Source organism: Tigriopus californicus, chromosome 4 (assembly GCF_007210705.1).
Source record: "Tigriopus californicus strain San Diego chromosome 4, Tcal_SD_v2.1, whole genome shotgun sequence".
NCBI lineage: Eukaryota > Metazoa > Arthropoda > Copepoda > Harpacticoida > Harpacticidae > Tigriopus > Tigriopus californicus.
In genome coordinates this window covers 11,562,891-11,587,136 of record NC_081443.1, presented here as the reverse complement: position 1 = coordinate 11,587,136, position 24,246 = coordinate 11,562,891, and the positions used below count along the sequence as shown (strand labels likewise).

At 40.1% G+C, this 24,246-nt stretch overlaps 2 protein-coding genes across 5 annotated transcripts; one reads left to right on the top strand and one right to left on the bottom strand.

The window, feature by feature from the left end:
- The first annotated feature begins 300 nt into the window (after positions 1-300).
- LOC131879752 (uncharacterized) lies at positions 301-7,711 on the top strand. 2 transcript variants are annotated; one of them, XM_059226159.1, is made up of 3 exons: positions 301-391; positions 458-6,483; positions 6,550-7,711. In XM_059226159.1, exon 2 carries the CDS (start codon positions 2,788-2,790, stop codon positions 3,916-3,918), a length of 1,131 nt encoding a protein of 376 aa, XP_059082142.1. In that variant the 5' UTR covers positions 301-391; positions 458-2,787; the 3' UTR covers positions 3,919-6,483; positions 6,550-7,711. The 2 variants fall into 2 exon arrangements, with proteins under 2 accessions (XP_059082142.1, XP_059082141.1); XM_059226158.1 differs by lacking the exon at positions 6,550-7,711 and having other exon boundaries at positions 458-6,541.
- Positions 7,712-7,997: 286 nt separating this feature from the next.
- LOC131879663 (EF-hand domain-containing family member C2-like) lies at positions 7,998-23,905 on the bottom strand. Of its 3 annotated transcripts, none has more exons than XM_059226031.1 (9): positions 23,658-23,905; positions 17,046-17,327; positions 16,822-16,972; positions 12,213-12,478; positions 11,896-12,144; positions 11,333-11,832; positions 10,914-11,265; positions 10,295-10,752; positions 7,998-8,342 (listed from the first exon to the last, which is right to left on the bottom strand). In XM_059226031.1, the coding sequence occupies exons 1-9, from the start codon at positions 23,712-23,714 to the stop codon at positions 8,054-8,056; spliced, it is 2,604 nt and encodes an 867-aa protein (XP_059082014.1). In that variant the 5' UTR covers positions 23,715-23,905; the 3' UTR covers positions 7,998-8,053. The 3 variants fall into 3 exon arrangements, with proteins under 3 accessions (XP_059082014.1, XP_059082013.1, XP_059082015.1); XM_059226032.1 differs by lacking the exon at positions 23,658-23,905 and having other exon boundaries at positions 8,001-8,342; positions 11,333-11,495; positions 11,556-11,832; positions 17,046-17,530; XM_059226030.1 differs by lacking the exon at positions 23,658-23,905 and having other exon boundaries at positions 17,046-17,534.
- Between the last annotated feature and the right edge of the window lie 341 nt (positions 23,906-24,246).

Here is a 24,246-nt window from a genome sequence, read left to right as displayed (position 1 = left end):
TCTTCTCAAACAACTTCAAAATTTTCAAAGTGAGAGAAATTGGCTTATTGTTAAAAGGCCCATATCCCTGGATGGCCCGTGACCCCAGACGGCCCGTAACCCCGGATGGCCCGCAACCCCGGATGGCCCATGTTCCTTGGATGGCCCGTGTTCCTTGGATGGCCCGTGTGTCTTGGATGGCCCGTGTGTCTTGGATGGCCCGTGTGTCTTGGATGGCCCGCGTGTCTTGGATGGCCTGTGTTAAGGTCATCGGTCACCTCGACGTCCTTTTTCTTCGTCCGTTGTCGCCACCCTTTTTCTGACTCGCAAGAAGTTCGCTCACAATTGGGAGGGAAGCATCGGAGGGAAGAAATTATGATCGCCATCTTGAGATTTAACGCCCAATATGTTTGTAAGTCTTTTAGTTTTTGTGTTTTACTTCGTATCTTTATTTGTGTCTTTTATTGTTCAAATACAGGAAACCGTTACATTATAAAACAACGCGTATTCGACATTGGAGGCGATCTTTATAGTTTCAAACATAGGCTACGGATATTTAGGACGTTGATCAATCGAGGATCGCTAGGACGAGATGGACATCAACGCGCGAATAGTCGGAGACCAAGAAGAGGTTTCGGCTATTATGGAACCCGCATTGGTGAATAGGCCATCAAGTCAATTGGCAAGCGTGACTAGAAAGATCAAAGAGATCCAAAGGTTACTCCCACACAAAGACAATCTCGACGTGGTAGAAAATATGTATGAAGAACTTCAACGAAGAGTCGCGACATTTACCACGGCAATGGAACAAGAGACTGGTCAATTGGACATCGCTGTGCCTGATCAACAAAATCTCGAAGATTGGTATCAAGATAAACGGCAGACCATGACGAGATCCATTAGGAAGATCCAGGAGTGGATCTCGAATACCCATGATCGAGTGGTAAGGCCAAGTGACAGTGTCTCGGTCGCAAGCAGTCGTCATTCAGGTTCTTCAAAATGCTCTAAAGCATCATCAAGTGCCAAGTTGGAATTATCAAGAAGACGCGCCGAGCTTCAAGCTCAAGAAGAGTTGAACGACCAACTCCAGAAAATCCGGGAGGAAAAGCGGAGAGCTCAACGACGAAGGGAAGACGAAGAACTGAAGATTAAGAGAGCTGCTGAGGAGGAGGAAGATCGATTTCAAACCATGGAACGAGAAGCTTGATCATCTTCAGCCGCAAAAGAGCTCGGAGCCGTCAAAAAGGTATTAGATCAGCATGACGGGATTTGTGATAATGCTGATACCCCTTCGCCTAGCGGTAAAGCAATACCTTTAGCCTCAGTTCAACAACCCAGAGAGCAAAATAAAGCTCATGACCAAGATAACAACCGTCAGATCAACTTTCTTGCGGAAATATCCCAAAGGTCGTATCTCCCGAAGTCGGAGCCCAAAACTTTCGATGGTCAAGACCTGACATCGTACAAGACATTTGTTTTGTCTTTCGAGCGACTGATCGAGAGCAAAATCAAGTCCGATTCAGACAAGCTCTACTACCTTGAAAAATATACAAGCGGAAACCTAAATGAGTTGGTTCAGAGCTGTTTTTACTTGAGCTCAGAGGATGGATATCGAGTGGCGCGGAAATTGTTGGATGAAAGGTATGGGAATGAATTTTGGTCACCAACGCTTTCCTCCAAAAGCTTCGCGATTGGCCAGCAATTCGAAATGATGACCGTCAGGTCCTTGAGAAGTTTAGCACCTACCTTCAGTCATGCCGTAACTTCTTGCAGGATATTAGTGTGCTTACTCAACTCAATGGCCCCAATCAGATTCAAGAGATCGTCAGAAAGCTTCCTTACCAAATGAGGATAGGCTGGCGGAATCAAGCATTCAATATGTTGGAAGCTAGAAGATCCGTTGGATTTGATGATCTCGCAGCTTTCGTTTCTCAGCAATCAAGATTAATATCGTTTCCAATTTTTGGTGAAATCGCCGATTGGACACAAGTCAAGGAAAAGAACCAGCATGGTTCAACTCTGGTGAACAAAAGGTCAATGTCGATGGCAACTGGAGCCATGCAAGAATCCTCAAATCAAGAATCTTGCCCAGCTTGTAAGAAATCAAATCACGCTCTGGAAGATTGTTTTTTCCTAGCGAAGAGATCCGTGGAAGAAAAGCTAACGTTCATACAGGAGAAAGGACTATGTTTCAGTTGTCTTCGCCATGGGCATATGGCCAAAATTTGTAAAAATCGACTAGTATGTAAGAAATGCAAGAAGAGACATCCAACCTGCCTCCATCGAGCTGGTAGCGGAGATGATGAATCTCGAAATCAAAACCAAATTGAACAAAACGCAACCAATGCCTCGAACCACGTCATGCAATCGACCTCCGCCTGTTGTTTGGAAAAGATGAGTTGCCAAACAAGGGCTGGTCAATCGAATAAAGTAGCTCTTGCTCTGATTCCTGTGAAGATACGAGCCGAGGGAAGTTCAAAAACTGTCATTACGTACGCCGGCTTAGATAACTTTTCGACTGATTGTTTCATTGCGGATCACGTGTTGGAGGAATTGGGAATTTCGGGACCCAAGACCTGCATCAATTTGACAACAATGGAATGCAAGAATAAGTCGGTACCGACAAGAGCTATCAGTGGACTCTAAATATTTGATCTTAGCGATAATGAGCGAATCTGTCTACCAGTGGTGTTTTCAAAACCATACTTGCCAATATCTAAAAACGATGTGATCACTCGAGATGAATGCCAGAAATTTGATGATCTCGCAGATATTCCTTTCGACTACGTGGACACTGATGTTGGGTTGATGCTTGGAGCAAATGTTCCAGAAGCCCTCATACCATTGGAAGTAATTAGTGGCTCGTTATCAGAGCCTTATGCATCCAAACATAGGATTGGATCGGCAGTGAATGGTCCAATTGGAAAACAAACGGACACTCGAACCAAAGTCAAAGTAAACTTCACCCAAGTTGAATCCCAAGACATCAAGAACGAGCTACAAATGATGTATTCAGCCGATTTCAAAGATTGCGGAGAGGATGGTTGTGGACCGTCCCTGAACGACCAGAACTGGTTGAAAAGAGTTGACAATTCTATTCACAAATATTCAGAGGGCCATTACTGTATAGCTCTACCCTTCAAAGAAGATGAGCCAAAACTCCCTGACAATCGGACACCAGCTCTCAATCGATTGGGAGGAATCAAAAGGAAGTTGGAAAGAGATCTTAAATTTCGTTCAGATTACGTGGAGTTCATGACCATGATGGCGGATAAAGGATTCGCCGAAAAGGTCTCTGAGGATGAACTGGATGTGAGCAGATTTGAAAGGTGGTATATTGTTCATCATGGTGTATATCATAAGCAAAAACGCAAATTGCGAGTGGTATTCAATTGCTCCTTAAAATACGGAGGAACATCGCTGAATGACAAACTGTTATCCGGGCCTGATTTGACGAACAATCTTGTAGGAGTACTTCTTCGTTTCCGCCAAGGTGCCATTGCGATCATGGGTGATGTAGAAAAAATGTTCTACCAGGTCCGAGTGTCCCAGAAAGATCGAGATTTCCTGAGATATTTCTGGTATCCTGAAGGCGATCCTGATCAAGACCCGCTGGAATATCGTCTCAAAGTACATGTTTTCGGTGCAATTTCATCCCCAAGTTGCGCCAATTTCGCCCTGCGACAGGCTGCCATAGATTTTGGAACTGGATCGAAGAAGGAAGCTGCAGATGTGATCAGGAGTGATTTTTACGTGGATGATCTGCTCACATCTGTGGATGGAGAGGAACAGGCTCGCGAACTTATTCGGGATGTTCGCATGATTTGTGCCTCTGGAAAATTCAATTTAACTCAGATGATATCTAACAACCGAGCCGTTTTAGATTCGATTCCCCTCAATAATCTCACTATTGGAACACAATCATTGGATTTCGAATAGGATGATCTTCCAATTGAACGAGCCCTGGGGATCATGTGGAATGTTCAGGACGATGTTTTAGGATATCAAATCAAGATCAAAGAGAACCCTAAGACAAGACGAGGAGTTTTGTCGACTATCCACTCGGTTTACGATCCCTTGGGTTGCGTGGGTCCAGTCATTTTACCGGCTAAGCAAATATTTCAAAAGCTATGCCGACAAGAATGCGGTTGGGATCAGGATCTACCACAACCACTGAGAGCGTCTTGGGATCGATGGTTAGAACAACTCCCTCATTTGAATCAATTTTCAATACCCAGGTGGAATGGATCAAACTCGAACTCTTGCGGTCAGCTACATGTCTTTTGTGACGGCAGTGAGACAGGATATGGAGCAATTGTCTATCTTGTCACACCTACGTCCGGTGGTGGATTAAGAAGCGCCTTTGTTATGGCAAAATCTAGATTAGCACCCCTTCGGAAAATGTCCATCCCACACCTTGAATTAACGGCAGCCAAAATAGCTGTGACGTTAATGGTGACCGTCAAGAAAGAGATCCAATCATGTGTCAGTAGCTGCTATTTATGGACGGACAGTGAAACCGTACTCAAATATATCAGAAATGAGAAGAAAAGGTTCGAACAGTTCGTCTCTAACCGGATTTCATTCATCCGAGAGAACACAAGTGGGTCAGTGGAAACATGTCCCTGGTCATTTGAACCCAGCCGACCTTGCAAGCCGGGGGACCACTATTACCGAGTTTATGGATTTCAAGCTCTGGAAAGAGGGACCATCGTTTCTTAGTTCCAAGGAAGAGACGTGGCCCAAAAGCGTAGACATTTTGGACTTGGATGACGACGATTTAGAAATCAAGAAGCCACCCGTGATTTTCGCCACGACCAAAGTTGAGGTCAATGTTGTTTCTGCCTTACTGGAGAGCATTTCCGATTGGAATATACTTCTACGTACAGTCGTTGGACTTCTTAAGTTTCAATCCAAGGTTCGAGGAAAATTTTCATCCCCTGATCTCCACGTGAACGATCTGTATGAATCCGAGGCATCCATCATTCGATTTGAGCAAGCAAAGAATTTTGGGGAAGAAATCAAAAGCCTGGCCAAATCTCCGTCTTTACTCAAGAAATCCAAACTGAGAGGATTTTCACCGTTCGTGGATAATAATGGAATATTGCGAGTAGGTGGAAGATTGACCCGAGCTGAAAATATGACTTTCGATCAGCGCCATCCAATACTTTTGGCAAAGGGTCATGTTTCAATCTTACTGATCCGAAAAACCCATGACTTAGTCGGACACATGGGAAAAACCTGTGTTATTACAAAGTTGCGTGAAAAATATCGAATTGTTGGAGAGGGTGCATTAGTGAAAACGGTATTACGAGCGTGCATACATTGTCGGAGATATCAAGGAAGAGTTGAGGAACAGATCATGGCCGACCTTCCAGAAGATAGAGTTCTGGGGGGCGAACCTCCCTTTACCAACACTGGAGTCGACCTTTTCGGCCCCTTCAAAGCTACTCGAGGAAGAGCCCTTCAAGACCGCTATGGTCTTATCTTTACTTGTCTGGCAAGTCGAGCGGCGCACATCGAAATAGTTTATGACAACTCGACCGACTCTTTCATCCAGGCTTTGAGACGTTTTATTGCCAGAAGAGGTCAAGTGAAGCGTTTGAGGTCGGACAACGGGACAAATTTTACTGGTGCTGAACGAGAATTACGTGTAAATCTGGATCAACTAAATCAGGGTCAAATCAAGAATGACATGATTTCCCGAAACATAGAATGGTTGTTTAACCCTCCTTACAGCCATCACTTCGGGGGAGTTTGGGAGCGTGAGATTCGCACTATTCGGAAGATAATGTCTGGTTTGATGGATGGGAATGAAAGAAATTTAAGCTACGAATCATTAAACACGCTCATGTGCGAAGTGGAAGCTATTTTGAACAGTCGTCCGCTGACAACCCTGTCGGACGATCCCAATGATGTCACTCCTTTAACACCCAATCATCTACTGCTACAAATGATCGGACCAACTCAACCTCCGGGTATATTTCCAGAGTCAGATAATTATGCCAAATACCGTTGGCGTCAAGTCCAACACTTGGCCGATTTATTCTGGCGGCGTTGGTCCAAAGAATATGTAAGTGATCTTATCAGTAGGAAGAAGTGGTCACAGAAACGCCGAGATGTGGCTGTAAATGACCTTGTTCTTCTCGTGGTGGAAAATTCCCCGAGATGTCAGTGGCCGTTGTGTAGAATTGTTGAAACCTATCCGGATTCAGATGGACACGTGAGAGTGGCAAAGATCAAAACAGCCAAGAATGAATATCGTCGACCGATTGGCCAGTTTGTGATGCTACGTCGGAGTAAAGGTAATCAACTATGATTGTAAATGTCAAAGACCATTTAAAGGGCCGGTGTTAAGGTCATCGGTCACCTCGACGTCCTTTTTCTTCGTCCGTTGTCGCCACCCTTTTTCTGACTCGCAAGAAGTTCGCTCACAATTGGGAGGGAAGCATCGGAGGGAAGAAATTATGATCGCCATCTTGAGATTTAACGCCCAATATGTTTGTAAGTTTTTTAGTTTTTGTGTTTTACTTCGTATCTTTATTTGTGTCTTTTATTGTTCAAATACAGGAAACGGTTACATTATAAAACAACGCGTATTCGTTGTGTCTTGGATGGCCCGTGCGTCTTGGATGGCCCGTGTTTCTTGAATGACCCGTGCGTCTTGGATGGACACACGGGCCCGTGGAGGACCCGCAACCCGAATGGCCCGTAACCCCGGATGGCCTATTACCCCGGACGGCCTGTAACCCCAGACCTCTATTAACAAAGAGTTAACTTTGCAAATTGCTAATGTCTTATTTATAACAAAAGTGAAGGAATAGGTTTAATTAATTGATAAATCATTCAATTAACTAAGAGTTAATTAAAGTCCAGATATCTCGATTAACTCTTCATAATTTGGGTTCCTTTGGCCTCGGGTAGGCTAGGACGTTCATTTACCGCTCAAATAACTGACATGAGATACTTCAGGCAAATGTCTTCGGTAGTACTGAATAGAGCGGAGGTATGAGAGATGCACTTTTATTTACAGAAACAAATGTATTCATTATGCCTATCTAAACTTAAGGTTTAACCTCAACGCCAAAGGCTGATGCGAAACAGTTACATTCCAGGTTAAGCTAAAAGTGAACCCATGAGGTTTTAGGTAATACTTTACAACAGGTAACTCAGGGACAGCTTGCACCTCGGCCTAGGCGTCCCCAGGCCCTTGCAACCGAAAGGTTAGGTTAGGTTAAGTTAGGTTAGATTTTCTTTTTTTTGGTTTGGTTTTTCACGGGCTTTTCTATCCGCTACAGGGAATGTAATCCCCAGTACTATGAAAATGAAAGGTTATAATTCGTCTATTTGTTACCTTTCAATCTTTATATGATATTTGGTCTACCAACGAATTTGAGTTGGCAGACCGATTGGCTTAAATGTTCCGTATTACCAGGTTTTAAATCTAATCGCATATAAATAAAACTTTGACTTGCTCGGAGCTATTGCGTGGTACTAGGGTTTGATGGAAAATCTACCTAGTTAATTGTTGTTCCTCGATCTCCAAGGTCGCCCAGTAATGCTGCTTTGGGTACATTGAGGTCAAAAACGAGCTTTCAGAATTGTGAATGATCCAGAAATGATGTAAAGAATAAATCATGTTCAACCAATGGTGACCAAAATATTGTGGATTTAAGTTACATTTCCAGGCAACATACCTATCAAACAACTCATGTCAACTTGTTTCATTTGCCACTTAAAAGTACTTCTTGGAGGATGTTTCAAATGGCGGGTCTGAAAAATAAGCTGTAGAGGGACAGCTTGAGGAATTATGTCTTCCACTGGAAAATAGTAACTTTTCAAACATGAATTAAGCACAAAAATGAACAGTGAGACAATTCCCGCTTATTATCTTCTAATAGCCCCGGTCATGCTGAATTCAATACGAGATACCATTTTGCCCCCCTCGTGCATTTTTCTAAACTAATGGATTTGAGTACCGTGTACATGATTTGTGTGTTGCCCACAAGGCATGATCGATTGAAGAATCTTTATTAAAGAATCTCATAGCTACTAGAGAGGACATACAGTGGTGCTAGGCGTGGTTGTCGGCACCATGAGTGAAGTGTTTGCGAACAAGTTTTTGAGGATCCTTGGGTTTCACCAATCCTTGTTTCACGTCAATTGTGTGCGAAATGTCCAAATTCTTCTTCGCCTCCAATTGACGTATGAGCTTTCGATATTCAATGGGCGCCCGTTTGCTTTGAAGCGGGTGTTCGAAGAAATTAGATGGAACCATACTGGGAGGAACTGGCTTGGATGGGTTATTTAACCAATCCAACCTGTTGACAAATTCCCGATAGTCGAGGAACTCAAGAGAGTAACTGAAAAGAAACGCAATAGGTCATCGGTGTCAGTTGATGGATATTTTTGATCATTAGATAACCAAAAGGGGATCTTAAAATTGTGACAGAAAAAAGAGAAAATTTCAGGAAAACTTGTTTTTCACCTTACGGAACATACCTTTGGATCGTATTTTTATCATTTTTACACATTTTAGGCCAACATGTTCATTTCTAGTGGTGAGAATGGCTGGCAAAAAAGATCCACTCACATATTGATGATTTGCTAATGTACACATATCAACCATTGCTATATTTAGACCGCGATTCTTTACAATACGTAGTGAAACATTTTCTACTAGTGGTGTCATCAGGAATTATTTCAACATTGTTAAAACGAACTATGTTTATTCTGCATTAAGGTTGGGAAAACCCACAATAAAACCAATTTAGAATGCCTCAGCCATTATTTTACCATTTTATACCATTAAAAGGGCTTCCCACTAAAATCTAAAATAGGGCTACTTTTGGTGAAGCATCTATAAGTTTCGTTTCAAAAAACCTGAACACAAAAATAGCCTTAGATGGTTGAAATCGAAGCCAAGCCTCTTCAATAACGTATCTTTGAAAAGTGGTTCCTTTCAACTGCTTTTGGTCAAGAACTTGAACAGCTGACTCGCAATTGGGCGAAGATTCATTTCAATTCTGTGCAGCTATAGGGGATGTCAAGTAAAGGAAATTCAAGGAAAAATGTGGTCCGGCACCCTGATTTTGGGCATTTTGGGGAGAGAGAACTAAGACAAACATCACAGTCAACTCGTACCATTTGCCCATTGAATTTTCAATAATCGAGTGATTTTGAGCGAGTTGAGCCACAAAAACCTACTAAATGAGCATGTTTGGTGTTAATCAGTGAACGCACTATCAAATTGGCTCAATACCACAATGGTAATTGCCTAGACAAACATGTAAAATGGAAAAAATATCAAAATCCAATGCATGCACAGTGCGGTTTGGCTGGGCATGCTCTCTTTGATTTTACTCCATGGAATAACGTCAGTTGTCTATGAACGCATTTACTTGACTAGCTCTATTGCTTCATAACATGGATTACCTCTCTTGATTTTCCTAAGAAAGTCTTTAGGGTTAAATACATTGATTTGGCCGAATCTTTTGATCTTATTAATTAGCAGTTCTGGATAGTGTGATAATGCAGGTACAGATATTGAGTAGGTTTCATCTATGAAAATCTAGGTGTAGCCCTCCAAAATAATGGAAAGTTCAATGACCATATCCAGTTGAAGGTGGGTAAGGCTTTTCAAATGTGTGGTTGGATATATCGAACATTTGAGTCCAGAGACAGCATCACGATGCTAACTCTGTACAAGTCGATTGTTCAACCACATCTTGAATATGCTTCACCCATTTGAGCTCCAATGAGTTCAGCAGGTTTCCAAAAGGTCGAAAAAGTCCGAAGATGTTTCACTAGGAACATCACAGGATTGAGAGAGCTCTCGTATTGGGAGAGACTAGAAAAGTTGCGGTTGTACAGTGTTCAGAGAAGGTACGAAAACAAACGAAAACAACCAAACAATATCAAACACCGTATTCCATTGTTGCCTATGTTTCGATATCAGAACAATGGAATTTGGAGATCTGATCAAATCAAACAGACACTACTGATATGTTTTCTGTTCTAGCCAGGCCGGACTGTGCATGCGATGTGGATTGAATGTGCATAAATACGAATTAAGAATGCCTAAGGGTTCATGGCTTGTAACCAAACTCCCAAATGTGCTGAAAGTAATTTGAAATAATATCTCGGCTCGCTTGGCGAGAGTGTTGCTTATCTTCCAAGAGCTGTATTCAAGTTATTAAAGATATTGCTAGTGCTACAAGAGTTTGAGCTGTTTCTGTGGTCTGTGATCTGTGGTTCTAACTGAAGAGCCATAATTTGGCTGATTTAAGATTTGAACCTAAGAATGTTAATGTACCTTTTGAGGCATTCGTCGATCAAATCCCGTATATTGTTTCCCCTCAAAGTGGTCTTGCTTTTGCAACAAGCCGCCACAAGAACGTTCCTCAATTTCGATTTGGGCAAAACCCCTTCTGCGTTCAAGTCCGCACTTTCCAAGGTCAGAATCAGCTGAGGAAAGGCTGAGAATTGCATTCGTTTCAATTCCATTTGCAGCAACGAAAATACTGTGTCCGTAGCCACGATCCTAGCCTCGAGGTTGACCTCTTGAAGGTGCCGAACCAAGGTGATGATTTCGTGTTCACTGAGGTTGTTTGGGATGAACTGATTCAATATGGAACGAAATGATTGCTCGAGCACAATTCCACGATCCGTGGGATCGCTGTCCATGAATTTGGCCATCATGTGCTTAACTTGAGATGCGTCTAAAAGCCCGTCCAATTTCTCCAGGATCAAACGAATGTTGGAATGAGGATACTGCAAAGATGGCAAAGGGAGTTTTGAACCTGTTATTAGAATGAATAGAGGATTGTGAGAAGGGAAAAGCCAACTAAAATGTTCCACTAATTAAATAGAAAACTAGGACCTAATGCAGCCGAGGTTTCTAACACACCCAGAACCGGATGTGAATCCCTTACCTTTTCTCTTTCATCAAACTGTTCCATGAAGTTAAACACATATTCATCAGCCTCAGTAAGGATAAACCAATGTTCATTGATCTTCAAAACGGCACCAACAAACAGATCTTCTGATGAGTAAAAAAGCGTGTCCACACTCAAATCCTGGTCTTGCATTTCTGGGGGCTTTTTGACCCGGCATCTCAACAAGAACCTGCCCGGTGGCACACCCGAATTGACATCCGGAAACTGGTTGATCAGAATGGTATCATCAGAGAGATGATACGACAATATGAATCGTCTGGTCGTGTCCACTTTATCATTCTCCACTAGTCTGGCCGAAAACCGTAAAATATGACTTTCGAAACCATCTCTGTGAAGAAAATATAAAGCAAAAACCAATCAAAAACTGGTCATGAAAAGTGAAAAGTCTTTCAAACCGGTCTTTATGCATGAACTTGTAAAAGTCGCGTTGAGGGGGTCGAGGCTCAAGTCCGTTGCAGGATGTGAGCGAATCAGGTTCAGTTCCAAATCCATTATAGGGTGGACGAGATTTGGATTGCTTTGGTTTGGGAACTTCAATAGCCTCAAGAGGTTCCATAGCTGAAGAAGAGGTTTTGAAATTCCCGCCCTTGTACCCTAATATTAAATCCTTTGATGTACCTTTGCTGAGATGCTCTTGGTAAAAGAGGCGAGTTGAACGATCGCAATCATAGATTAAGATTTGCCTTCCAGCCACCTGAATCTCCTTTCCAATATCAAAGTCCTCCATTTGGTAAAACTTGTCCTGCTCATCAAAGGATTGTCCAGTACTGGACTTGGTCTCCAAATTATCAATCAGAATCGTATCCCGAACTCGGCCTGGTCCCTTGCTCCGAACTACATTCAATAATGTGTGATCCGTAGAATGTCCAGGAAGTGGCACCAAATCTGAAACAGACTGATCACAACAAAAAGAGATTTTTGCTTGGCAATTTTTTCTTCAATTACAAATCGAACTCACTTTTGGTAACCGACAACGCTTCAAAAATGTCGGAGCTCGATACCGTCCACAATTCGTATCATGGATCTCGATGATCTCAATGGTTTCATCCTCTAAATGTAGGTGAATGCTGAAGTGTCTAATCTCGCCCACAGAATCGTTTTTATCCTCCCATTTGCCAAAAAACCTCAAGACTTTCCCCTCTAAAGGACCAAACTCTTTGGGCAATGGTAGCCTCTTATATGGTCGTAGTGGTTTCACTGTTTCAATCTAATTGATAGAGACCAAACGGGTCTATATTGTGCAAGATAGTGTCATCTCATAAAGAATAGATATACTTTTTCCCTCATGTTCTTGAACACGTCAAAGGGTGCAGGTTCTTTGTCAGGAACGCTGATACCTTCCCTCGTTAAAAAGTCCCGAGTGAAAGTGTCACAATCCACGATCCTGTGTAATCGTCCATATATCAAGATATTTTGACGGAGATTTAGGTCTCGGTAAGTGATGTGTGGTTTTGGACAAGTGCGATGATAAGAACGAGTGGGTCCCAATTCTCGGTCCTTAACATAAGTGAACGGAACGCGATGACGTCTCATGAGTGTGCCTAGGGAAAAAAGGAAACGACTACGTAAGCTTGTTATAGAAGTAAAGATAGAGTAACCTCATTTCGCTGAATGCTACGCAAAGAAAGTAACATCCATTGAATAAATAGCTATACCGATAAAGCTAAAACGGGTTGAGAGAGTAGATTGAGATTTCTTAACAAACAATATACGTAAAATATTTGAACACCTTTTGATCTGAACATTTATCTTGCTTTTTCTGACCAAAATACCAAACCCATTGTCGAGGAAATGAACATATGATAGTCAGAAAGCCATGAACGTGAGGAATAATATGAAATACCTATAACGCGAGTGTAATCGTGTTTGAAGTTTTGGCGTAGCTCCGCTGGTGGGAGCTAGTGCTGCGGTGAGTCTGCACTCGAGTCCGCATTCGAGTCCTTTACTCGGTTTTGGAGGAATTGGCCGGACTAGAGTCTTTTAGAAGGGACTTGAGTCCTGACTCGTTACAAAAATATTATTGTTTTTTTTCTTTAAATTTCGCAAGACGAGTTTTTGCTTGACCTGGCTCTAGTAAAAGGCTCGAGTCCTCTATTGGACATAAAATTGCGGTTCAAAACTCGCTGATTATCACAGATTAAAATAAACGGCACAATGTCAAGATTGGCATTTACAGTGAGTCAGGGAAAAAGTCAAAAAATTAGAGGACCCAACTTTGGGAAACACCGAATGTTTCAACAACCAACATTCATAACACTTCAATATATCCTATGGGCCATTGAGACCATATTCACTGACAGAAAAGGGATTTGGCAATTGAGTTTCAATTTGTTTACAGGACGTTAAGAGGCCTGAGATGAGTTTCTTAGATGTCTTAGCTCGGACGTTATCCAGTATGAAAATACGCTGACCAGAGCCCAGTTTTTTAACGCGCAGGAGTGAGCCTAAGACCGAGGAAAGGCCGTACTACACTACATAAACTGGATCTTTTCTCGATCTAAGATTCACTCCTTGGCTTTAAAAAACTGGGCTCAGATGACCATTCTGAGTAACGTCCAAGCCATAACTCCGATGTCAATGGTTTTAAAAAATAGGCCTCTGATTGTGAATTTGGAGGTCAAGTTGGCACGTAGTCTAAAACTAGAAGTAGGCTGCAAACCCGGGCTCAATGAAAACTATCAACGATACATTTCTACGGTGAGTGTACAACTCGACCGAGGGTCTATCCAGACACGAATTTTTTAAACGCTCGTACCTCTGAGTTGAGGCTTGGACCTTACGCAGAATGAGCATTTGCTCACCTCTTTGGCTAGTGTAGTTTCATACCGGTTAACGTCCAAGCCCCTAAATCCAAGGTACGAGCTTTAAAAAACTGGCCTCAGGATAACTTGACCCAGGACTAATTGACGCTATGGCAACTCGACCTAATAAACAACTTGACCCAATAGACAATTTGCCCCATGGACAACTCCATCCAGCGGATGACTTGATCCAGATCAACTCGATACAACGGATAATTCGACCCAGAACACCTCGGTCCAGGACAACTTGAATCAGGACAACTCGTCCGAGGACTGAGATACTTGACCCTATGAAAAACTAGACCCAATTTGACCCAATTGACAAGTCGACCCAGTGGACCATTCAACCGGGACAGCTTGACACAAGGGCCAAGTCCACCCAATGGTCAACCTAAAGGAATGCTTCAATAACAAAGCATTTCTAATCTGTCCTTCACTTTGGCCACCACTTCAAATCAAAAACAAAATCCGTGTCTTCGTCTTGAGAAGTCCGTGGATGAGTGTAAAATATGAACTTCGTTTTGTGGGCATATTTTCTTACAAGAACCGAGATGTTCAATATTAATTGAATTTTCAACTGGTCAGTGACGAAAAAAGGCATAAATAATCAAATCTTACCGGCCGATTTTTCTATAGAAAAATTGGCATGGGCGCCAAAAAATTGGAATTCAATTAAAAAATTGCGAATGTAGGTGCCTTGCTTTTAATATTTTTTTTTAGTTTGCACTACGAAACAATGTGTCTACTATGCACAGTTCGAAACAATCATTTTGGAGATTAGTCAAGGATTGGCTGACGGTTGTCTGACCAATGCTAAAACGGATTATCAAGTTTTGAGGGAAGTATCCCTAACTTATTACCAGACCTGTGTTGTGTAATTGTAATTCATTTCGTTTCAAGGTATGTAACTGAGATACTTCAATTTCAAAGTACAATTACATTTCCGCTTGTAAAACAAAATCTTTTGCGTCATTGGATTTATGCTTGATGTCGACGTTTTTTCATTTAATCTTGCTCATCGATTTATTCCTTTGCTTGAACTTTCCTCTCTGGACTGCAATGCTCATCCCATTTTGGCCTCATGGAGCAGAGGCCTACCTTATCGTGTTGAAAAATAATTTTGCTCCAGACCAATATATTTTTAGCAGATAATAAAAGTAGTGTTCATTTAATTGTCTAGGAGCATTGATAAGGAAACTTAATGCACATGCACATTGTTCTTGCATGTTAATATTCGAAGGCATTTAGCTTGTTCAGGCCCAATAAAATTAGTTGACACATACCTGAGCTACTTACATTCATAAAAAGCCCCCAATAATATTCTTGGAGGTTGTATGTGTCTTTTTATCTTTTGATTTTATTGCCCCAATTCTTAGTTTGTAACAATTTTAAACTTGTGTGCATGCCCAGGAATAGCTATGCAAATAACGCTCTTGAGAGCGATAAACTATTGAAATTGTATCATTGTGATTCGAATTACTCGAGATTGTCAATGTGTTTTTTAGATCGTCGTAGAAAAGCACAAAACTGCAGCGCAACTTTATGACATCTCACTCCAAGAACCTTATTGTTGTTCTCCAACAAAGAAAGTTTCCTTCCAATCCAAGAAGAAGTTGCCTTTCCTCTTTTTAATGTACTGCACAAAAAGGCTTTCATGAGTACAACTGTCTATCACTTTCGTCTTCAAAGAGGTCATAGAAATTCTGCAGTTACTTTGCAAACATTTGAAATGCATTTGGAGATGAAACTGAGGACAATGCATAATGTGCAAGATGTGTCAGAAAGCTGATTTGACCAAGCTTAGAATTTACTAGGCTATTTAAGCAAATTCAGATTTTCGAATACGAGGCGCCGGCCAAATCCAGCGGAATCTTTGATTTTGGTCGCAGTATTGGGCCAATTTTTGGGAATACTTAGAAAAACAAATAAGTCATTGAAGACAAACCCTGGTCAGAGGACTCAAAACAAAAGAGGTTCCTTGCACTTGTATCTACTGCTGGGTCAGATAGTCAAGCTTTTGAATCATGTGAAGTAAAGCACTGGATTGCAAAGTGACGACATCTGACACAAGCGCCACCTAGCATCTCTGTTATTGTTGTATCAAAATCCAGAAAATTGACATTATGTGTACAAAATCAGGAACTGGGGAATTGCATGAATCTAAGAATAGAATAACCTTCGAACATATCTTATTTCATAAGCTAAGTCACCATCGAAGATGCTTTTGACAAAAATCAAGATAAAAATCAAGTTCTTCTGAAAGGAGAAAAACTTCAAAGCTCTACTTGACATTTAGTCCAATCACGAGAAGTTAAAAAATACTGTTTAATTCAATTTTATCTCGGAGCTTTAAAATACTTTACCTTTAAGCAAATGCAAAATACTAGGTAATCAAGCAATAAAAGGTCCATAAAGTTAAGAAAATTAAGCTTAATAAGGAGAAGCAAAAAGATGAATTGAACGAATTTAACAAATGCTATTTCATCTGAAATATCTTAAGATTTTCCATAGAGAATGGAAGAAACACTAATTACAAACTAGAGTTTTTGATCCAAAACCAATTGAAATACAAAAAGGTGTAATTGAGCAAAATAATGCAAAAAGAAAAAAACAAAGAGGTAAAGTGAAGACAGAATGCGTTTCAATTTTGTGAAAAAGTATTTTTTTCCGCTGAGAGGAAGTGGTTGTTCCTTCAAAACATTACCCAACTTGTACAGCTGTAAAATAAAAGTTATTTATGGCTAAAATAAGTGAAGCTAGAGTGAGTCGAATGTATATATAACATTCATAGAGTCGAATACATAGTGATTTTCTAATTGCACGATTGAAATATCATCGTGGACAAATCTGCTAGACTTCCTTAAAATCAAATCATTTTGGGATTTTTTTTATGCAGAAAAAATATTATGAGATGTTGTTGCAACATACAATAAACTGTTGTGTGATGCACACATATAAAAAATAGTACTAATATCTTAGATGAAACATAAAGGCGCATTTTAATCACTAAATTATTTAGCGTTTTGGATAAGGGTTCAATTCCAAGGTTTTTCGTGGCTCGTTTTTTGAATGTCATTTCTCACCTTGAGGAATTCCGCTGTTGGAAAAAGTTGGTTCCAATATTTGAATGGAATCGTCCTCCAAGAAAAAGAGGAGATGACATTTTCTGATCCGATCTCTCTCCACGCCTTGATCCAGTATCATTTCCGTGAAGTAAGTGAAGAACCTCAGAACCTTCAAGAAAAATGATCCCTTCTTCCGGTGGTTGTTGGACCAGAGGTTATTATCATCCATCCGTTCTTCTTACCTGTTTATCCTTTTTAATCCAGCTGGCCAGTCCTCTCTCATTACCATTCCCACTAGCATTGTTCGAGCCTTCCCATTGTTCCAAACTCATCTTCTCCGTGCGGCCTTTGGACCAATCTTTCCTCTCTTCTCCCGATCTCCTCGCATTCCAATCATCTTTGGGCACATACTGCAGGGCTTCCCCACCTATTCCGCGTTTTCCTGGAATACACACGTTGATGGGCTCGGAGTCCGAGATTCGGTGGAAATGCTGAGATCGGTGGAACCGGCTCCGATAAGGAGACTGAAACAAAAGGAATGCCATTGAATGAGAGACATAGCCGATTGGAACGTCAGCGAAGAACATATCTACTCTTGGTTTTCCCCATTGACATGGTTGGGTCTCTAGTGATGAATTGTTAGGAATTTGAAAAGCTACCGTTTTCTTTATTAATGGTCTCGTTGTCGATGGGTGGCGGAAATGAAAACTTTCTCAATCTCTCAGAAAGACTACCTACTTATTTGATGGCCTTCTCTCCCCGCCTTTAAGTCATTGAATGAACTGATCTGATAACATGCTTTGGGTCACGAACTTCTAGAAGTATGGACTGTGAACGAGCTTCCAGTCAAATTGGTTTGCTCTTAGTCATAGCAAGTCTGAGCCACTTTTCAAATGAAATCAAAAAGTAAGTAAGGTGGATCTTTTCAAATAAAGGCAGGTCATTTTTTACTGTTTGCTTGTAAAATGGCTTGTTTCAAAGTTATGTAGCTGACCAAAAGTAGCCCGAAAATTCGAATTTTACGTTCTTTGAACGTGTCTCCTAGTTTCCCAAAGCATTGTTTTGAGCTCAAATTTGGCCCAGTTCATCTATTTAACAAGATCTAGTGGTCGTATGAACTGCTAATTTGGAAAAAAGTGAGCGGCTTAGGATATAACAAATGTTTGCTTCCGTTCGCACTCCACTTATCTAGAAGTTCCTCATTGTGCATAATGAAACAAATCCTCTGATATGACTTAATGAGATCTTGCAAATAAAGACATGAAGTCAGAGCAAGAAACGAGTAATTCCCAAATATCATTTGGCACGTTTTGTCTCTTTTACGCCATGGAAAGGAAAGAGATATAATAATACAGGGACTCTAAAGAGAGGAAACGACACGGCTTTCCCCTCACCGCCAACTTAGGCCATTGCATTGAATCAAGACAGTAACTCTAGTATCAATAAAACGAGATTATCCGTACTACATAGTACATTAAAGTGTTTTAATTAAATAATGATCTCCTTGATATACAACTCCGTCCAAATACTAAATATTTCTGATTTAATTTTGAAAGTCAGAAGAATAAATAAAATACCCAATAACATCAAATTAATCAAAAACAATCAAATTGTCTTTCAAATCAGTGAAATATTGCGTAAAACTGACTCAAAAACACGCATAGATAGAAAATCAACAAGAATCATTTAATAAATTGAGGAGGAACTTGCACTAACAAAATATAAAAGAAATGCATGGAATAAGCAACAAAAGTGCATGTACATAAATGTTAACATATTAGAATATCTGGGATGGACAATTGATAATTTTGTCTTAACCCACACATTTGACAAAAAACATCAGGCATTGGTGAAAATGAATGAGTTATCTTTTTGTAAAGTTTAAATTTCTACTTATTAGGAAGTTTGCATAAAAGGCAGGCATTATTTAAGGGGCACAGGGTAATACCAAAGTACAGTAGACTAGATCTCAATTGGAACTTTGGGCTCCAATAAATTGTTTTTCTTGCAAAAGCATCCAAAATACCAAAATAGTCAAAGAAAACAGGTGCCATATCTCTTGAAATTATTATTTCATGATTATGAAGCATCCACATGAGTTTAAAGAACAATTTGTAGCTCAGAGCTACAGTATGTCTACTTTTGGATTGAGGGCCATTCCTAGAGTGAGAACTATAGTTTCATAACTAAAGCGTCAAATTACTTGAAATTTGATCAAGATGTTTCTGAAACAATTTTCTACAAATAATATTATTGGCAAAACAGAATTGATTGATTGTGTTTCAAGCAAATTCTTGCTTTATCAAGAAAACCTAATTAGCACTTTTCAGTTGTTGTACTTTAAGACATGTTTAAAGTCATTTTGAGTTTATCTAAATGCCTGGTTTTAAGCACATACCATCAATGGTTACAAAAATGATATTAGTCTCATATTTTGTTCAATAATTATACCAATACTTGACATTCAAAAATGTCAGCCGCGAAAGTTTAGGCCTTACTTGGCGGGAAAGGTTTCGTGATCACAAAAAGTGGCATTTCCTTGCTTTAGTGTCCTTGAATAATTCCATCCCTTGATTCCTCATTCCACCCACAGTATTTTTTGAACTTGGTGATCATTCAACCTGTAAAAACCCTTACTTTAAGATTATCATGGCTGGTGCTAATGAAAGTCAGGGCTTAGTCTGGCGCTCGAATTTGAGTCCAAATTTTGACAAAAATGTAGGTCCTAAATGTTACAATAGCGCAAATGAATTATCAAAAATGACTCCAAACTTCTCACTGCGTAAACATCTGGTCCAGTCCAATCTAAAATTTCAGTGGCCATGGTGGAAATTAGAATCAAATCATTCAAAGCTATGAACTCCGGAAGACAACAAGTAGGAATAGCAGTGCTCCCTAATAAATTCAAATAAGGTCTGGCGAGCTCGTTCCTTCGTTTTCTTTTCAATTTCTTGCCAAGACTAGATTAAAATGACCAGATTTTCAGCCTACTGTCTTGCCGTTACTGTAAATGCAATTCCCAAGAGTTCAAGAAAAACACTTTTTGATTCTTACTTCAAGTTAGAGTTGGCAGATTCGGCTAGTTGTTAGACATGGGTGTTGATACAAGATTTTGTTCTGAAACTTGTTCAAGCCTGATATAAAACCTGCCAACGGATCAGCATCTACACTTTTCCAATAAATGTTACTCGTAGAAGGAAGCAAAAAGAACAATAAAGGAGCCCGAGAAAGAAGGGAGAAGGATTTCATTGTTCTACATAACCTGAAATTGTTAGGACTTGAAAGCGATCTCCAAAAGCAAGTTTTAGAGAAGTGCAAAGATCTGGGATTTCATACTAGTGCGCCCTCTGGTCCTTCCATGAAGTAAGTGTCACCACGCCTTTACTGATGACCAGATGTTGGCACCAAACATTTTTTCATATTTATGACATATTTTTGACCCTTGCCATTTCATGACAGTTTTTTTCAAATCAATGGTGGACTAGTATAGTTTAAAGAAATTGTTTCACGATGTCCCAAAATGGATAATAATTATATTAATGCAGAGTTGGAAGCACTGCATGAGCTTTAATCATGGTAGTTCTTAACGCGATTGTGGTGCAGCCTGGCTAGCCCGCACAACTGAATACCAAGCCAGTACTTTACACGTCTCTATACCTTTACGGTCATATGACGGTGTTTTGGAATGTATCCAACGCTGAACCACTCAGAACTCATGGATTTCCCTTTTATTAGACACTGAAAATTAACCTACTTTAAAAAAACAAGAGAGATCGAAATCGAGTCTGGAGATTCTTGTGAAGCTCAAGTTATCTTTAGGTGCCAATTTTTGTGTCAATATCTTGGACAAAAAGTCGACTTGTGATTGGTCTGAGAACCAAACCAAAAAGGATAATTTCGATATCAATAATGCGGAATCGAGGTCCTTCAAAACATCAAAGGACTCATAAGAGTCCGACTTTTGCCAGACTCGCCCCAACACTTCTAGGCTGACTGCCTCACTAGTTGCCAAAAGCATATTTTTGATGCATAATAGATCGAGTTTGCGCCAAAGATTAGGTCTGCGACCTGTAGAGTCCATTGCCATTCTAGGGCATTTTATCTTCATCACGGGGATGATGCCGTTCCAAGTTTTAGGAAAAGAATAATTTGGATTCAGGATAATCATTTATTTATAAACTAATTGCTTAATTGATTGATGATAAATTCATTCATTTACTGCGTTAGGGATTTACGTACATATGTGTGTGATATCTTTACTCTTGGTGTTGCAGTGGTTGAATGATAACAAGCAATGCAAACAACAAAGGTATGATAGCACAATTACTCACTTGATTAAGTGGTGCAAAAAAATTGACCGCAAAAATCAATGCAAAAAAGGTTTTCAATCTTCAACTTCTAAATACTTTTTGTAGTCACTTCGTCATTTCATGGCCATGATCACCCTTTACAAATCAATTGTCCAATCACATCTTAAGCATGCAGCTCCAATTTGGGCTCCCATGGACTCTAGTCATCTTCAAATAGTAGAAAAGGTGTTGCTATCTATGCATCTCTGGCACGGCTGATCTTTCGTATCGGGGTAGATTAAAGGCACTTGAAATCCACAGCATTCAGCAAAGGTACTGCATGAACGAAACTTTACTATACATGTCTTCAAATGTATTCATGGTATATGCCCAAATTCTGCTGGTGTTCAAACAACGTACAATTAGAGGAGCTTTTGTAGTAAACCGGGGTCCAAAACTATGTAACCTGTTGCCGTCGGAATTGAGGCGAGTTTTTCTTACATCTGACCGTGCCTTATCATTCTAAACTCATTTAGATAGTTATGTGTCCAAAATCCCTGACCAACCCCTATGTTTAAGGGCTTCATAGATCGGCCAATACCGATTCCTTGGTAGACCAAGTGTTTTATTATTGTTCTGGAACATCTCTCGTTATACTTTGTTTTCAATCAATCAGACATGACAGTTTTTTCATTGAGTGACATTCGAAAAAAAGACACATTGCCTGATTTCTTGATTTTCGTTCACCGGAATATTGGTTTAAGTGGTTGCCTTTACAAAGACGTACACTTGGACACAACCACTCAAACCATTTAGTTGTTAAGAGGTTGTATATCAGAAGACATAAGACATATCTTGCACAGAATTACCTTATGACTTTTCAGTCTTGTTCAATGACCTTATAAACACGGCCTTGGAAGGAGTTCCAGTGGTCGATGATATACTCCATTGTTATGCAAGTTCATGTCCCCGTGATGCTATACTTCGGAGCCTACATAGAATGATCCAGCCTCTTGTATGATTTAGCATTAACACTTGCCTAAACTGAGTAATCCATGGGATTAGAATTCGGTATTTTGATTTAAGCAATAGTACGTTCCATGCTTCCTCACCTCTACACGCCATTGTTCTACCTTTTAATACTCAACTTCTTCACACATCCCATCAAAAATGTACAATAAATCGGATTCACCCGGAATCTAATCCGGCGTTACTTTTCTTATTTATCTATTCCAAAGTACTGAACGTACATTATGGTCTTCGATACCTTCAAGAAGATCATGATGTCCTCTTGTGTTATCCTGGCTTTGAGCTTATTAGCTTTGGTTTGCCATTTAATGATGTTCATACCCCGTTATGCACTTGTTTTGTCCATGTGCAAAAAGGTCTTTTAAAATCATTGAGCTTCCTCAATATTACAAATAAGTTTTTGCAATATGAAACCTAAAATACATCTCTAATACTGAAGAGTAGTTTTTGTGTGGAACAACACTTGGAAAAGAAATGCGGCTAAGAAACCCTGATATTGGCTGTCAAGAACTTTCTTCTGATATTCACTGTAGCGTAGATAATGGCTGTATGGCTACATACGTAATTCAGAAAAATCCCAAGACGCTCACATTTCCCTGAAAACTTCTTGTTCTAATAACTAATGTATGCAGTAATCCTGACTAGCAAGCTGACGGAAGAAAGAGTACTGTAAGGAAAAGTCGAACATTCTACTACTTCTTTACTTCTGTGTTTTGATCTTTTACGGTTTGAGACCCAAAGGGCGAGCCAGAGAGGGAGAAGCAATGGGCACAATAACCAAACACGTGATATGATATCCCTCAACTTAACCAAGATTAAACTTTGAGATAACGCCTTGTTTGAAATTCTACAAAAGCACACATACGTTTAGCCTCAATGATTCCTTTGGATCGTCCTTTTTGGCCCAAAAGTTCAACTTTATATGAGTTCAATTTTGCTGCTAACATTGAGGAGCAGTGTCAATTTTAGTATTACATATTTAATTCTTTTCGTCAAATTGAGACGAACCAGACTCAAACAATCAAAAGATTTTGACAACTTTTGCTGTATTTAAAGCAGGCTTAGTGCAGAGGTTGGGCATCGCTAGTGTTAACAACCATTCTGGAGTTCATTGGTTCTAATCTAATGGTCTTGTCAAGCCCCAAGTGACCTGTTGTGTTAACTTATTGTATCCATCCATAGTGGTAAAATGGACGAATCTATGACATTATATTCTTTACAGTGTGTTTATAATTGAGCTGCCTGATTCGTAACGTTAATACCTCTAATTGAGTAATTGAAGAGAACTTCGATTCGGAATACAAACAGCCATGTTCCAGGTTATGTTCTTGTTCAAAAATAAACAAAATCTACTACAATAGTTACTTTTACTGTCGCAGATTTGTTACGTCACAATGGGGTGGAAGTGACATCCAAGACATTATAAAATAATGCATACCATATCTGAGTTGACAACTAGAATCTACATGTGTCATCTTTCATTATCGGTCTCTGTCAAGCAATGTGTTCGTTCGCTATAACTCTCACTTTACTTACCTTGAGCGGTGGCCCAGGGAGTTCATTATTAGCTGAGTAGTAGTGATGGTCTCTCATTGTTCTCGGTCTAATCCAATTTGCATCCTCACTTGAACGGCGTTGGTCCGCTCACTGATCACTCACTGATCAGTCACGCATTAATTATGTCATATATCGTTCACTTCTCGCTATGTCAATGATGATGATGATGATATATTTGACTGGAAACTTGGTATTTTTCCGGCTTTGCCCAAGTTGTTTGATCTTACTTATTGGAATTCCTTTGAGGATAGAAAGGACTCTGAGTGACAGGGTGGCCAAAGGCAAAAGGGAACCCTCGAATTGTTCCATGTTTCTTTTTCCATTCTCAGCATGCAAACATTCACTATATTGTGTCTTATCGTGTTACGAACGACAAGGTTCAACTTTCGCACAAGGTTTGCGAAGAGATGTAACTCGATCATTTTTTATTAACCATGGAAAATGAGACACTTCTTCCTTTCATATAATTGTCGACCTTTTTACAAAAATGTAGGGAAAATGCTTGTTTTTTTGGAATGTTCCAGATTTATGTCATGTCGGCTATTAAATCCACTTAGTTTGTTAATGG

What these genes read in the sequence shown, in the direction of transcription:
- LOC131879752 (XM_059226158.1), top strand. Translation starts at nt 4,520, where the DNA reads ATGAGAAGAAAAGGTTCGAACAGTTCGTCTCTAACCGGATTTCATTCA.
- LOC131879663 (XM_059226030.1), bottom strand. Translation starts at nt 17,390, where the DNA reads ATGTTCTTCGCTGACGTTCCAATCGGCTATGTCTCTCATTCAATGGCA. An exon ending in AGCGTTGTCGGTTACCAAAA is followed by an intron (nt 11,833 to 11,895) that starts GTGAGTTCGATT and finishes TGTTGTGATCAG; the next exon opens with TCTGTTTCAGATTTGGTGCC. An exon ending in AGTTTGATGAAAGAGAAAAG is followed by an intron (nt 10,753 to 10,913) that starts GTAAGGGATTCA and finishes CCATCTTTGCAG; the next exon opens with TATCCTCATTCCAACATTCG.